This window comes from Dermacentor albipictus, chromosome 2 (genome assembly GCF_038994185.2).
Source record: "Dermacentor albipictus isolate Rhodes 1998 colony chromosome 2, USDA_Dalb.pri_finalv2, whole genome shotgun sequence".
Lineage (NCBI taxonomy): Eukaryota > Metazoa > Arthropoda > Arachnida > Ixodida > Ixodidae > Dermacentor > Dermacentor albipictus.
In genome coordinates this window covers 24559678-24575857 of record NC_091822.1, presented here as the reverse complement: position 1 = coordinate 24575857, position 16180 = coordinate 24559678, and the positions used below count along the sequence as shown (strand labels likewise).

General features: G+C 49.6%; 2 protein-coding genes and 1 long non-coding RNA gene across 5 annotated transcripts in view; 1 reads left to right on the top strand and 2 right to left on the bottom strand.

The window, feature by feature from the left end:
- LOC139055670 (uncharacterized) overlaps positions 1-16180 on the bottom strand; it is a 194490-nt gene that overhangs the window by 105773 nt on the left and 72537 nt on the right. The window contains exon 6 of the mRNA XM_070533198.1: positions 5310-5467. Coding sequence (XP_070389299.1) covers positions 5310-5467 — 158 coding nt within the window. The remainder of the gene's footprint in view (positions 1-5309; positions 5468-16180) is intronic.
- LOC135897921 (uncharacterized) lies at positions 9338-11428 on the top strand. Of its 2 annotated transcripts, XR_011511693.1 has the most exons (4): positions 9338-9819; positions 10697-10865; positions 11048-11226; positions 11300-11428. It is a non-coding gene; the product is annotated as an uncharacterized lncRNA (long non-coding RNA). The 2 variants fall into 2 exon arrangements; XR_010563199.2 differs by having other exon boundaries at positions 9338-10865.
- Positions 11964-14797, bottom strand: LOC135897920 (uncharacterized). Of its 2 annotated transcripts, XM_065426608.2 has the most exons (6): positions 14481-14797; positions 13695-13855; positions 13485-13614; positions 12867-13010; positions 12485-12792; positions 11964-12350 (listed from the first exon to the last, which is right to left on the bottom strand). In XM_065426608.2, the coding sequence occupies exons 2-6, from the start codon at positions 13844-13846 to the stop codon at positions 11966-11968; spliced, it is 1119 nt and encodes a 372-aa protein (XP_065282680.1). In that variant the 5' UTR covers positions 13847-13855; positions 14481-14797; the 3' UTR covers positions 11964-11965. The 2 variants fall into 2 exon arrangements, with proteins under 2 accessions (XP_065282680.1, XP_070388885.1); XM_070532784.1 differs by lacking the exon at positions 14481-14797 and having other exon boundaries at positions 13485-13645; positions 13695-13716.

Genomic DNA, 16180 nt, shown 5'->3' with positions numbered 1-16180 from the left:
GGTTTTGGCACGTAAAACCCCATATATTATTATTATTATTTCGTTATTGGTGAGGGCAATAGACGGCCTGCTGATGCAGAGGTCACCCAGCCACTGTATCTTGTCAGCCTATATGATTTTACGTGTTAGCTGCTCTCGATGTTTCGAGATTACGACGCAGTTTTCAAATTCAGGGTCACAAGGGCAGTCTCTGCAGTGAATGCCAAGATGACCTTGCACTCCGGTGTAAACGTTCTAACAATGCTCTTCCAATCGCTCATTTAAACATCTGCCTGTTTAGCCGGAGTATTTCATTCCGCATGTCAAGGGAATCGTGTAAACCACACCCAAGGCGCATGCTCCAAACCGCTTCCTGTGGTTAGTATTGTAAATATTTCGCCATGTGGCATGAGCATTCACACGCCTGCAGAGCACTGATAATTTTTCCGGGGCCGAAAGAACACCTTCAACATCTACTTTACTGCCTACATTCTTCAAGCTGTGCTATATCTTGTGCAAGTAAGGGAGGACCGCGACTGGCTCATTGTCTCTGGAAGTGCTGTCAGCTGGTGCTCTGTGTCCCAGCTTGATTTTCTTTAATATCTTTTCTGCTACTGAACCTAACAAACGCTCGGGGTATCCAGCATCCAGCGTATATGTTAGGCGGGAGGCCTGCGCAAGGTGACTGCGCGTTAAAGAGTGGAAGCAACACTTGTTTAAGGCACTTGTGAAGCAAATATTTACAATACCCCGTTTAACCAGCTTAGAATGGGCCGACAGATAAGACAAAAGTGGCTTGTTCCCTCTGGGCTCGAACATCCAGCACAAGGGATCTCTAGAGATACTAAGTCGCAAATCTAAAAACCTTAACGAGTCATCTAACGGCAGTTCATGTGTCAGGACAAGTGGCGACAAACACTCGTTGAATTGGCAAGGTACATCTGAAACAGCACGCTGAAAACATTGACCTTAACACGCAACAAGTAACAAGAAGTCATTCACAAAACGGAGCACATTTACAACCACTTTGTTATCAAGGCGGCAAGCAACAAGTCGGTCATGGTAAGCGAGAAAAATCGCACTTAAAGTTGGCGCTAAGCACGAACCAAAGCACACACCGATTTTTTTAATGAATATGTGTTCCTTCCATGAGGCAAACGTAGACCTTAAGCATAATGCAAGTCGCTCAAGGAAGCCGCTTACCGAAAGCGCTGAAGCATTCTGGTACGCAACTAAGCCATAGTTGTCGATACAGTCCTCTACGATCATGCGGTAAAGAGTAGTACAGCTCTTTGATGTCGATGGAGCATGCGTGGAGGCCTTTGTCAATACTTGAAATATACGCCATGATATCATTAGTCTTTTACCAAAAAAGGGTCGTCAGTTGTTAGCAGGTTAAGTTTCTCCTGTAAAAACAATGCAACCACTTTCTCTCAAGTTCCCTTCTCAGAGATAATGACTCATAGCGGCCAGTCAACCTTGTGGGTTTTGACAGTGAACAATAAATCCAAGATAGGCTTTTTGCTTTTGTCACTTCAACTGGCTAACCGATTTAGACTCAGTGCGTTGCAAAGTTTTTTCGCTTCTGTTTTTACTTTTAAAGCGATATGTCGTCACGGCATTTGAACACAGAATTAACAGCCTCGTGGGCTTTTGAGCCAAACACCTCATTTGGTAAAACAACAAAACCTCCTTCCTTGTCAGCAATTAGCAACGAAGGGGAATGCTGTCTAAAGAATGGCACGACGCTGTTGACGCGCAAGCTTTTGCGGAGGGCTGCGACAAAACATGTACGCCTTCAGCAACAGAACGTTGAGTCTCAGCCTCAGGGGCTCGATCGGCTACTTGCCGAACAAGAGTGAGCACTTCCGGTGATGACATCTCAGATTCCACTGCAAACTTGGAACCCAAGCTTAACAACCGTTGCACTCCTTCCGGAATAGGCACATCACATGCTGTGTGGACTGGGTTGCTTGGCGTAGGAAACTTCTATGGGTGATAGCCCGAAGCTGGATGAGTGTGTGCTGCCAGATGAATTCAGTTGTTCGGCCGGTCATGACACGAAGCTCAAGCCACTTCGTTGCCCTGGGAGGAGTCTCAGCGCTGTGAAGTTGGAAGAATAGAATGTCCCGAGGCAGCCGTGCCCGGCGTTTCATCTCTGAACGAAGTATCTGCAGATTCTAATTCGGGGTCTAGCCAAAAGAGCGAGACCTCCAAATAAGTGTTTAATCTCGGGAAGAAGTATCTTGAGCCGTATGCAATAGGCAAGTGTGCGCGCCCGACATTCAGCAATGGCGATGAGGTTCACAAGAAAACACGGATTAGCAGGAAAACATGTAAAAGAGCCCGATGTACTAGAAATATAGCTTGGTAAAGTGGAAGCTTGGCGTTCTGGTGATTTCGCATATAAACATCAGCTGAAGTCAACGCCCGTGTTGTGTTGTTCCTTTAGTTCTCGTCTTTTGCGCTGTGCACACATGTAGATATTGAATCACCAACTCGCCCAAGCTTCCACCTTATCGACCAAGAGAAAGCTGTATAGGTAGGTTTTTTACGTCGCTCGACAATTTTCTCATTGACACTTTTCATCTAAATATAATACTTGCGAAGTTTATTATTTAATTAAGTTTAATTATCTCATTAGGCGGAATGACAAACATAATTGAAGTATCTCCAAGCAACGACTAACAACATTACGTTGGTTCTGTCCAGCTACGGGGTATTCCTATATATTTTAAACTCCGGTTAAAATTAGCTGGGAGACCATCTATAATATCTTGATAATATGTGGTACGCGGGAGTGCGAAGCATAAACATATGAAGACAGTGCGCCGTGTGGCGGTGAAGAGGACAGTGACTTTTTGCAAACGTCCGCGAGAGAGCCATCATCATCGACCCCGATTTGGGAGCGTCGACAGTGACGCCTCAAAAAGCGTGGCGCGAGGGAGTGTGGCCCGTGGCGTGAGCAGTGCGCGAGGTTCGGCGTTCGACGGCAAAGCGCTTCCTCGCTGGGCGTCTGGCCCATAGGAGCTATCGCCGCCCGCGCCACTACGCCACAACCGAGTCAACGATGTCGCCCGCTGAGAGATTACCTCGCCCCGCTCTTCCTCTGGGCAACTGGTCCAGGAGGGCTGGCGGTCCTGAACCGGGGTGATCGAACGTTCGGGTGGGCGGCCACAGGACTACCCCGCCAGCTGTGGACGTGACCCCGTGACTGCGGCCGTGGGATCCCGAGCGCAAACCCCACCTGAGGGAAACCGGGCACGCGGAGGCTCCAGTATATCGACTGTTGCGCAGGGCCACCTGAGCTCCGCGAGGCGGTTCGACCCTGCTGTCCGACCGTGCTGTCCGACCCTGTTGTACGACCCGGCTGTCCGACCCGGCTGTCCGACCCGGCTGTCCGACCCGCCGTCCGACACGGCCGTCCGACCCTGCTAGCCGGCACTGCGGTCCGTCCCCGCTGGCCGACATCGGTTCCACGAGGTCCAACATGGCGATACGCGCTTCCGCCTGAACTGTAGGCCGATTATAATTGACAGATACAGATATATAGCTGCACTTCGTCTGAGGTATTTTGGGGAACTGTCGCATGTGTGTGCCGTTTTCTATATGTTATGTGCGTCGATACAAGTCTGATGTGCGTTTGTGCTTCTGCGCGCTGCTTCTGCCTCTTTCTGGAGTGATCCTGCACCCAATATATAACATGTTTACGGAGCTATATGCATATTGTCCACCATTTATTAGATATTCTTCTCGCCCTTCTGTTATGTTGATGTGTATTACTTCATGTTGGTCGTAAAGTTCTATTTTTCATTTTATTTTTCATACACTCGCACGCAATGTATAACCGATCGGTGGAAAATAAGTGCACTGGAAGACACACACCAACAGCTGAGAAAGACATAGGACACGCGCTAACTCGCATCTATTTTCTGTATGAAAAGAATTTACATGTGGTGCTAGCAGACAAAGAAGGGAACTTCGCTGTCATGAATTCTGATGTATTCACAAAAGTCTGAGGATGCAATTCGGAAAAATGTAGAAGGTGTAAAGGTTAAGGCTGCGAAAGTCAAGCAGCAAGCACTATGTTTGTTAAACGGAATGAATTTCCATTGTTTAGCGGCCAGCGTAATTGTGTGCTCTCTATTGAAGGTGAGGGAGAAACACCTAAAGTATCCGTAAGTGGCTGCACAAGCGATATAAAATGCGATGGTTCCATCTCGTACACACTGCGCTGGCCCACTAATTGGTTATGTTGCCGAGTGTGTCCATTGAAGGTTTCAAATGCTGCCCATACTTCTTTCGTGTGAGTAAGCAATTATGTGTTAGAGCTTTCCCAGTGACTGTGTACAATATATCAAATATATTCTACCCATATCGTGATATACTACGAGCCCATGACGATCCAGATGAAGAAGCACAGTGAAAATGCAGCACAATGCACGGCGGTAACACGTGCCACAAATATGATACTCATATTTAGAAAATAGAAAGTATAGCGTATTAGATATCTAGTACCATTGCATCAAGCACCCCAAATACGTGTATAGTTACGGAGATATCGTAGAAAAAAAGCTTGGCCAAATGTACGACATTGCAACTGCATGAAGCAGACGACGCTGCAGCTCCGTTGCAGCAGACGGTGGCTGCAGGATGCGCTCAATAATTTACCTCTGTGGTACATTTCTGTGATCCCAAATGTGACCGCACTAAAGAACACACACCTACAGGGATTCACAGACGCCAAGACCCCTCAACGCTTTTGGAAGCAGTTATCGTAGGCGACTGACAACCGCGAACGCGCTGTGGCCCACTGCCGCTCGCGCAGTTACCACGGTCCCCTCATCATCATCATCATAACGAAAACAGGGCGGCCGCCTACAAGCGCCGGATATTCTGGCTCTTATGTTTTGAATCCCGAGTTTCAGCACTCAAGGTGTCAAGCGCCCGAGCAAAATTGGCAAATATGTATAAGTAATTCTTTTCGTCGTACAATAACGTGGAATGCTTATTTCTCGTTAATGCGGGAGTTTGTCGAATTCGAACCGAAACATTGAAATGCAAATGGCCTAATATAGTGTTTCATGGAAATTATTCGTTTTTATCACCAATATTTTTTCTAATAACTTTCGATAAGACTTGTAAAAGCTACTGGGGAATAACATGACAAAGCGCTTTTTAGCCTTGAATATTATGAATGTTTACGCTGTTTTTCGGGCTCACAGCTAATGAAGATGGTAAAGTGATCATAAAATGCGAACACATGGACTCACTTTAGATTTTGAGTCCGGCCACTTTAGCTGCTTCGATTAAGGTAACGAGCAAAATACCTGCTGAAAGGTGACTGTATAGTATCCGCTAGGCTGCAGATTGAGGGCGTGCTTCTGTCCGGCGCTGCTTGTGTCCACGTGGTGGAGGCCCAGGTTCAACTCATACGGGTCCATCTCGACCACCGTCTCCTGGATCCACGTCACGAGAAGGTTGAGCTCTGGGAGTCAAAATAAGTAAGAGTTTCACGGCAGCGGAGAGCTCGCTCGTATAAAAAGCTTCGCAAGAGCTGTCTCGGAAGTGGATGGTTGGAAAGGTTGGTGAAAACGTTTTATTGACTACAGGAGCCGTCAGTAATAGACGCATTACATATATTGGGGCGGCATCGGCAACCATTGACAACGGCATACGGAACGGTTGCCAGCTGCTTCGATGTCTGTTTACTTGTTTTCGCAATGATTTCCGTCCCACCAAATCTTTTCGCAGCTTAACGAGAAGTTACAGTACTATACGCAACCCTGCAGTTAAGTTTGTGGAGCTTAAAGTTGTAGCGGCAGCAGCATCGGCGTCGCACGAGAGTTGACGCGGACGCTCGCGTCTACACGAGGCTCGAGCGGCTGGCGCGTTCCGGCGCGGGCTAGCGTTCCGAAGATCATTAAAAAGAATGCTACGCTAAGCGACGGAGTGTTGGTTTTTATGCGAAGCATATTACGAGGGCTCAACCCAGCTCCTCAGGCGCGGCGGTGACCATGAAATCACGTGACACCGTGACGTCACGACAGAGGAGAAGTGGCTTTGGCTCAACTCTTGCAAGACGGGCTGGGTGGGAATCGAACCAGGGTCTCCGGAGTGTGGGACGGAGACGCTACCACTGAGCCACGAGTACAACGCTTCAAAGCGGTACAAAAGCGCCTCTAGTGAATGCGGTGTTGCCTTAGAAACGCGCTGTTTCTAAGGCGTGCGTCTCTTGCTCAGGCGCACATTTCGTTGCCGCGCCGAACGCTGCTTTGCTCGACGCTCACCGCGTCCAATGCGGGGCGCGTAGTCGCTGCCCTGTAGCCCATTGTCTTACACCCCTTGGCGGGTCGACGGGAACGCTGTCGCGTTCCACTCTTGAAGGCGAAGAAGTAATGCATGAGTTGTTTCTTCGTCTAGCCGAACCAAATATAGCCAAGCAACAGCAGTTCACCAGGCTAAACAGTGGTTCAACAACTAAAATAAAGGCTAGTATGCTTCGCATCCTGGGCTTAACCTTACCTAAGCCACAGCCATTTTTCCTCTCCTGCGAGAGCCCGATACTTTGACGGTCTACGTGGTCTCTCGTCGCCACAGTTTGGTGACCCGGACGTGATATTGCCATACGCTCCTGTGGTAGAGACGACCATGGACCAGACCAACGCTACGAGAGCTCAAGGCCAGAACCCTTCCGAGGAACGTGGTGAGCCCTCCTGTTCCGCCATCGCTGTTCGCCTCCCACAGTACTGGGACCAGCATCCTTCGGCGTGGTTTCTTCAGGCCGAAGCGCAATTTCAAGTCGCTGGTATCCGCTCTCAAGCCTCGAAGTTCCATTACGCCGTCGCAGCACTCTCGCCCGCCGCCATTGACGAGGTCGCAGATTTGTTGAACGCCCCATTGTCTGCCGCCGCCTATGACGATCTCAAGGCAACACTGCTACAGCGCACAGCAGCTTCACAGCGTTCTCGCATCCAGCAGCTTCTGTCCGCTGAAGAACTCGGCGACCGACGCCCTAGTCAACTTCTTCGCCGAATGAGCCAGCTGCTCGGAAACAACGCGAGATCCATCGACGACACGCTGTTGCGCGAACTGTTTTTGCAACGACTCCCGGCTAACGTGCAGATGGTCCTGGCGACAGCTTCTACCATGGACCTTACCGGACTTGCCGCTTTGGCCGACAAAGTCATGGAAGTAGCCACCCCAACCATCGCAGCCACGTCACCGTCTCCGGGTGACATTACAACCGCCCTGCAAACTCTTCCCTGCTCTTCCGCAGTGCAATCTCCACTCGACTCCTTGTGTGAGCGCCTGGAACGCATCATCTGTGGAGCGGAACATCGCCGCGCGTCTCGTCGCCCACGCAACCGTAGTTCCAGCAGATCAAGACGCACGGGCACCCAAAATGAAACCTCAACTACAGCGCCTGGCGTTTGCTACTACCACCGCCATTTTGGAAACGACGCTCGTCACTGTCGGCGTCCCTGCGCTTGGCAGGGAAACAGGCCGGCCGACCTCTAACGGCGACGAGTGGTCCGGCCCAGCACACAAGTCGCCTTTTCTACGTGACGGACAGAGTTACGGGACAACGATTCTTGGTCGACACAGGTGCTGACGTCAGCATTCTCCCCGCCCAGCGCTCCGACCGAAAAGCGACTCCTGTGTCGTTTTTGCAAGCCGTCAACGGCACCAGGATTCCAGTTTTCTCGTCACGCTCCGTCATGCTAAACCTTGGCCTTCGACGAGCGTTCCGCTGGATTTTCCTGGTTGCAGACGTCCGTCATGCGGTCATTGGAGCAGACTTCTTGCATAACTACGGACTCCTTGTCGACATCCAACGACGCCGTCTCATCGACTCCGTGACCCAGCTATCCGTTCCCGGCGTCCCATCATCAGGCACATCGCCCATAGCGCCTATTTCTGCCATGTTGGACGAACCTTTCGCCGCACTCCTACGCGAGTTTCCCACTTTGACGCGCCTACCGGACTGGACGCAACCGGTGCAACATGACGTGTGCCATCACATCGTCACCTCCGGCCCACCGGTCTACTTCCGACCCCGGCGTTTGTCCCCGGAAAAACTCAAGATCGCTCGCGCGGAGTTCGAACACATGCTCCAACTTGGCATCATCCGCCCTTCTTCCAGTAACTGGGCATCACCACTTCACATGGTGCCTAAGAAGACGGGCGACTGGCGCCCCTGCGGCGATTACCGGGCACTAAACAACGTCACCGTTCCTGATCACTACCCTCTACCGAACATTCAGGACTTCACGGTAGCGTTGCACGGTGCGACGATTTTTTCTAAGATCGATCTCGTTCGCGCCTACCATCAACTACCGGTCGCTGAAGAAGACATTCCCAAGACCGCCATCACCACGCCCTTCGGTCTTTTCGAATTTCTCCGCATGCCTTTCGGTTTACGGAACGCGGGCCAATCCTTTCAGCGTTTCATCGATTCCGTCACCCGAGGTCTGCCTTTCGTTTTTGCATACATTGACGACCTCCTCGTGGCAAGCTCTTCGGCCGAAGAACATCTTCACCACTTGCGGTTGTTGTTTTCACGCCTTGCCAGTAAAGGAATTGTCATCAACGCCGCCAAGAGTGAATTCGGTCAACCCGAACTCGAGTTCCTCGGTCATATCGTCGACGCTAACGGCATTCGACCACTGCCGTCCAAGATTCGCGTCATCGAAAACTTTCCCCGACCGACCACACTCACCAAGCTTCGCCAATTTCTCGGATTCGTCAATTTCTACCGCCGATTCATTCCCGACTGCGCACGACTTATGGCTCCGCTAGACGCTCTCCTGGTAAACAAACGCAAACAAGTGCTTCAGTGGACTGAAGAGGCCACCAACGCTTTTACAAGAGTCAAGTCTGCCCTCGCCGACACCACGCTGCTTAGACACCCAAAGCCAGACGCACCCACTGCCATCATGACCGACGCTTCAAATACCGCCGTTGGTGCCGTTCTGCAGCAATTCAGCGACAATGAGTGGCATCCACTCGCTTTTTTCTCCAAGAAACTGAAGCCTGCGCAGTCCCGCTACAGCGTTTTCGGCCGTGAATTACTCGCTGTTTACCTGGCTATCAAGCATTTTCGCCATTTCCTCGAAGGCCGTGCATTCACTGTCTTGACGGCCCACAAGCCCCTTGTGCACGCAACCAATCGTTCGGCGTCCTGTTACTCGCCCCGCCAGATTCGACAGCTTTCCTACATCTCCGAGTTTACAACAACGTTCCGCCACATCAAGGGCACCGACAACATTCCAGCTGACGTTCTGAGTCGTGTCAATGTCGTTTCCACGTTGACATCGGAACCTTTCATCATCGAGGCCGACTTAAGCCCGGAATACATGGAGCGAATAACCGGCGTCCGAGCGACGAACTTCGTCGGGCGGCGAACGCCCGACGGCCGGCGTCCAAAAATTTGACGCCCGCCGCCGATCTGCCTGTCCAAATATTTTCGTCGGGCCGCCGGAAGCGTCGAGCGCGCAGCGGCGGACGACAGCCAATCGGGAGGCGCCAGTTCCGGTCGCTAGGCATGCTGGTCTTTCGCGCGCGGGTCTTTCCTCTTCTGCAACCACGTTGGTGTCTGCGCTAGTGTTGATGTCTGCGCCGAACAAAAAATGAACTCGCAGGAATGTGGAGAAGCGGTAGAGGTGGCGCCTAGGCCCTATTTAAAATCGGCCCGGCTGGAGTATAACGATAAACTCATATCAGCCGTTCAGAAGCGCCCCACAATATGGGACTGCAGAAGGGCCGACTACAGAGACCAACGGAAGAAAACAGCTGCGTGGCAGGACGTCGTCGCTGAAATCGGTGGCGACCCAGACGGTAAGTTTTCCATGTCGCATTGAAGTGACTGTTCCTTCATGTAAGCGAACGATGCGCACAGTACCCTCGGTCAATGCATTGCCTCGGTATACGGGCGGCGCGAACAGGTGTCAGTGTTAGGCCCGTGTCATTTGGTTGCATGTAAACAAAACGTTTCCCGCTTCGCGGTTTGCCTGCGGCGTTCTGTTTTTTCCTTGCGTTACTACTGCCAGCAGCAGCCAGCAGAGTCATTGGCAAACCTTCGTCGAGTCTTACGAGTTTGAAAACGAAATGACGGCGACCGTGTACGTCCCGTACCGGTCGCCACTACCGTGCTGTAAGTTGCCCTTTGAAACTCCGTATTGCGTGCGTGCGCGCGCCTCTTTGTACCTGTTTATATGCTATTCAGCAACGAAAACGCATGTCTGCCAGAGTCGAGGGATTGGCGATGTTACCTGACCACTACCGGCGTCTCCCTTCTGGAGTATACAGACTCCGTGCCGCCTGTGCCACGTACCATCGGTAAACGTTTCCTTCGTCCGTGCGACTGCTTTGTAGCTCGTGAACAGGTCGCGGAAAGTAGGCTTCGAACTAAGTCGGCACCTAAATGTAGATGACCAAAAAGCAGTAGCTGCTTGCATAGAAAAGTGAAGCCTTGGCAAAAAAAAAAAAAACGGTACAGGCGGAGCGTACTCGTGCAACAGGAATGGCGACGCCACTGACGAATTGCTGTTGCTTAAGAACTTGTATAAGGTTATATGTTAATACTGTATTACAGCGCCTAGATGTTGCTCTAACACTCCCTTCCGCACGTACTGTTTGCTCACTGCGACATGCGTCTCTTGCCAGCATATTTGACCTTTCTGTATTTTGATAATGACATATTTTCATATATTAGGTTCCACTGCCCAAGCTCGCTGGAAGAGCTTGAGGGACACATTCTCAAAGAAGCACCGTACCTGGAAAACTGGTGCGCCAAGTGGGTCTGGGGCAAGCGACAGCAAAGAAGTCCGCTGGCCTTATTTTAAACTGCTATTTTTTTTGAAGGATTTAGTTGACATCGGAAGGTAAGCGTCAAGTTCAAATAGTTTTATGAAGTAGAAATTTGTTCTACTGCTGGTATATCATTTATATGTTGTTGAGCTGCTAAGTGTTCTTATGACATTTACCTTCATATGACCTTTCCACAAGATGGTGTTTGTGTACGCTGTAATGTATAAGTTGCTAAGCAGCATAATTAATTTTTCAGCACTACAAGCAATATCCCGCCAGCTGAGGCAGAGAGTGCAGAAACCCTCCTGATCAACATGTGCTGCCAAAAAGAATGTAAGACATTTATTTATCACTTCACAAATATATCAAGTTACAGTGCATATAAAAACAAACATGCTCAGGGTTTCCATGTCTTCACATGTCACATAGTATTGTGTAAGTATTTCTATGCCTGAGCCACTCGTTAGAGGAAGGTAGCAAGACTTAAATTTAGCCGCTTTTCTTGCAGACACTACCGACGAATGCAGATCCCAGGCCACCGAGTCACCTGTGCCTGGGACTTCCAGCACAACTGACGAGGAGACGTCAGCCGAAGTATGCCGAAGTGCTACGCCAAAGCGAACACAAGCAGTCGCAGCGAAAAGGAAAAGACACAAGCTGGATGACGAAATTGAAACTGTAGATCATCTGCTTAAAAAACATGAAGATGCGCCTGCTGTTTTTGGGCAGCTTGTTGCCCATAAATTAAGAAAGTTTTCAAAACGACAGCAGTCGGAATTGGAAATAGAAATTTTACAATTGCTGAACAGGCACGACTATGAGTGAAAATAAAGTGTATCCTATTTGTTCACTGCGACCTTGTCATGTAAATGTCAAACCATAGCTATTGTTCCTGGCACAGCCGTCATCTCCTGCAACAGAGCTGCCAAACATATGGTGCAGAATTTCTCACACATAAAGTACATGAAGTTATGAAAAAGCACAATAACACTCTTGTATTCAAAACAAAAATTGCATGCGACTTGCATCATAGGTTCATGCTTACTGCTTCGCATTTCGTGAAGCAGTCACATTTCGTGAAGTGAAGCAGCCACAACCTTCGCAAATGCTTCGCATTTCGTGAAGGTTGTGGGTTCTTAGGTTGTGGATACTAAAGAACTCATTCACGCAGCTTTCAGCTGTTACTAGATGGGGTAGGAAGGTAAGTGTGTGCCCACTGCCATGGCACAGCACCTTCCGCCATAAAGTAGTCCGCAAAGAGGTCGCGCGTCTCGGCAGCATCCACCGTGTGGTTTCTTGACGATGTTCCAGCCAAGCCACACAGCTCGCTTGTCTGAGCCTCTTCCCTCCACTGGCCTGGGTTGACGTTCCCATACCGGTCTTCACTGTCTACGTAACCAGGCGGGGAATACGTAGATTTGCTCATTGAGCACAAAAAGTTATGCAGCCCGCAGCAGGCCAGCACAACATGGGTTGCATTCTCTGGCAGGAGGTTGAGGGGGCCAAGAAGGACTCTCCATCGTGCCACCAGAATACCAAAGGCATTTTCGACAATGCGCCTGGAACAAAACATTTAGCAGGTTAATAATGTGCTGTTCACAGACTGTCCAGTTATATAAATATTAACAAGCATGGCTGTTTTATTTCAAACACGACCTCTACATTGCAACCAGAACAATTATTTTCATGTTACCTTGCTCTGCTTAGCCTATAGTTGAATACTTTTCGGCTTGGCTGGATTCCTTTTCCAGGATAGGGCCGCATAAAATCTTGCCTCAACTGAAAGGCTTCATCCCCCACAAATACGTGAGGTGCCACCTTGCTACTATTTGGGAGACGTGCTGGGGCTGGCAAGCTTAGGCAATTGTTCGCAAGGTCCTTGCTAAATGCTGTTGCTTTAAACACGCCCCCATCACTGTGTCGGCCTGGAGCCCCAACATCTATCATGACAAATTTGTAACTGTCATCTGCCACTGCCATCAACACAATGGAGAATGTTCCCTGAAAAATAAAAAAAAAGCGAATACAGCATTGTCACATCTCGCTGCAATAACCGTCGCGCATGATTTACATACCTTGTAGTTGTAGTAGTTGCTACCAGAGTTTGGAGGTGCCTTTATTTGTATGTGTTTGCCATCGACGGCTCCAAGGCAGTTTGGAAAATTCCATCGTTTTGCAAAGCCTTCTGCCACTTCCTGCCAGCGCGCAAGTCCTGGCACCTGTGTCATTGAAAGAGACGTACACATGTCAAGGTTTACAGCACAGTTAGTTGGCAACTCGCATATATCACTTGAGTTTGTTGTAGCCACATTCTACCCGCTACATTGAAGACCATGAGATATTGTTTCGCCTTTACTGATAACCCATTGCAGTGGCTTAGTAGCTGCCATGTTGCACTGCTAAGCCAAAGATCGTGGGCTCGGTACTTAACCATGGCAGCCATATTTCGTTGGAGGCGAAGTTCAGAACTCCCATGCACTTGACATTTTGGTCCACATTGACACACTAAGAGCCTGAATTTCTCCACAGTCCTCCCCTTCGTCGTCACCTATACTCCAAGTCTTTCCTCACCTATGGTAAGCCCCATAAATTACGGTAATTTGGCCCATAATGCTACGAAACCATAAGCTAGTTAGCATTAAGTTCAGCTGCCGATTTGTTTATTCATAAATGCTTGTGCAGCATATACTTACAGGCAGATAAAGTGGCTTTAGTCGCTTCCACAATGCTCGGCAAGTGTCATGAATGACCAACCTACAAGTGGCAGGTGCCACACGAAAAACTATGGCGACTTGCTTAATGGCCATTCCTGAAGAGAGGTACCTGCATGAAAAAGCGAGTTTTCACATAAACGCTGAGATAAACTGAGATAAAATAAACATTGCTTCAATGCCTTGCCATACCTGATGGTAATGGCCAGTCTCTCTTCTGGGCAAAGTGGTTCTCGGCACAAGAACTGCTTGACGAGGTCATTTTTGACAAGCTGGTGCAGGAAATCGAACTTGTCTGGCAACATCCGATAATATTTGAAGAACATTGGGGGGTCCTTCCTCATGTCCTGGAACTGCAGTAAATGCAAACTTAGACTGACCTCTTTCGTACAGATTCTTTTGCATGCAATACAGTATTTGCGCCGCATTTAGTGCAGCTTGATGAATGCACTGTTCTCTTGCTTTTTGCAAGATTAGTTTCCAATGTGTGCCATTTTCAGGCGCTTATTGGTTTCAAATTGTGCCGCACACATTCTGCGATAATCACCTCCCTGATCTACATCTGCAAAAATGAACGCAATCACTCTAACCACTTAACTTTTCGTGAACTAGCGTCAGCACTCGATAAAAACTGGTATTGACGCAGGAAAGTTCTATCTCTTCACTGTGTACGCATCGCCTGTTTGGGATCCAAGCTGCAAGCCGCATGAATTACTTCGTGCGGGGTGGGCGTGCAACGCGGTGATTAAATTTCCCGCAGCCTGTGCAACTTAATAAATGATCAATTGTGTTTCCATGCGCAATTCCATAACTCGCAGCAGTATGCATAATGCTTGCAGCGCTTCACCAGATATAAGATGTTCCCTGTTTAAAAGGTGCGATTTTCAACTAGTCCGTGAAAGGAGCACCGTTGACAATAAACGTAGTACGAGCGATGTGAACGGAAATTTTATAATTATTGAGCATACTGAGCGTTACCCAGCGCAGTGTGATATTCTCCTTGCTTCCTCCTTTGTTGCCATACAGGGTGGACCCGTATCTGCCTCTTCCTCTTCTTCTCAAGATCGCGCAATTTCATAAGCAGCAGCTTCTTTTTGAGGAGCAGAAGGCGCCGGACGACACCCATACCGACGCTGAACGCACCGGCGTGGTCTCCTTTGAGGTTCCGGATGGACAACACCGTAGGCCTTTTAACAGTTGCTTAACAGCAGAATGGCAATGCACACGCCCGTCACGCAAGCACAACACCACACCACAATAACCACCACACCACAATAAAAAAGAAATTTGACAACACTCGCACTCGCTTTCCGCAGGTTTCGACTACAGTGTACTAGTTTCGACGAACAACAAAAACAGCACTGCACAATGTTGGCTGATAAAACCACCAACGCGCCGTCCGTGCATCGCAATACGAAAAAGAAAGTTAAAACGCAGTAAAAATACTGGATCATTTCGTATTACTGTTTATACGCATTTTTTCAGTTATAAAAGTGGTATATGCCACCTTTAAAAGCGTTTATATTCATTTCATCGTTCACCACAACGCATACGCCAAGTCTGATAACACTGGCGCCAACACGGCGAACCCGCGACGGCGTCCGCCCGCTGTTCGCCTCATGTATTGCTATGCAGCGAATCTTCGACGTCGTGCCGCCGCGTCCCTGTTCGCCGCGCCGTGTTCGCCGTGAAAATTCGCTCCATGTAGCCCGCGCTTTACTCGCCAGTCAACAGCGTGACGACACTGAACTTCGTACCCTCCGGAATTCGTCAACGTCCCTGAAATTGGAAGACGTCGTTGTGACCCCAGATGGTACGTCCATCGTCTGCGACACTTCTAACGACACACCCAGACCATACATTCCGGCATACCTTCGCAGACATCTATTCGAAACCGTGCACAACATGTCGCACCCTGGCATACGCGCGACACAGAAGTTCCTTTCCAGTCGTTTCGTTTGGCCTCGGCTAAACGCGCAAGTTCGCGATTGGGTTCGCTGCTGTTTGTCATGTCAACGTTCGAAGATCCAGCGTCACCCCATTCCGCCTGCCAAGTCTTTTCTTCCACCGGATGCTCGTTTTGACACCGTACACCTGGACCTCGTCGGCCCTCTTCCACCTTCGAAAGGATACTGCTACATACTGACATGCATCGACCGTTACACACGGTGGCCAGAAGCTACACCTATATCTGATATCTCAGCGCCCACTGTTGCAGCAGCGTTCGTGTCTACGTGGATAGCAAGGTTCGGCTGCCCATCCACAATAATCACAGATCGCGGTCGACAGTTTGACTCAGCGCTCTTCAACGAGCTACTCAAACTACTCGGAACGACACGTTTTCGCACAACTGCTTACCACCCGCAGTCCAACGGACTAGTTGAACGTTTTCACCGGCATCTCAAGGCCTCCCTTATGGCACATGAATCGCCGGAGAAGTGGGTCCTGCATTGGCCTCTCGTCTTACTTGGCATCAGAGCCGCACTCAAGAGCGACCTAGGTTGCTCCTGTGCTGAGCTAGTCTACGGCACCCACCTACGCCTTCCGTGCGATTTCTTTGTCGCCACCCCCCAAACGCCTATGCCATCACCTGCCGAATACGTCGCCGACCTGCAAGCCTTCTTCAGCCAGATGCGCCCCGTGCCTACACGTTCACAAGAAGCAAGGTCCCCGTACGT

Coding starts and splice junctions, on each gene's coding strand:
- LOC135897920 (XM_065426608.2), bottom strand. CDS start 13,846: ATGAGGAAGGACCCCCCAATGTTCTTCAAATATTATCGGATGTTGCCA. Junction 13,615..13,694: donor AGACTGGCCATTACCATCAG/GTATGGCAAGGC, acceptor TTTTTCATGCAG/GTACCTCTCTTCAGGAATGG. Junction 12,793..12,866: donor GCAACTACTACAACTACAAG/GTATGTAAATCA, acceptor TTTATTTTTCAG/GGAACATTCTCCATTGTGTT.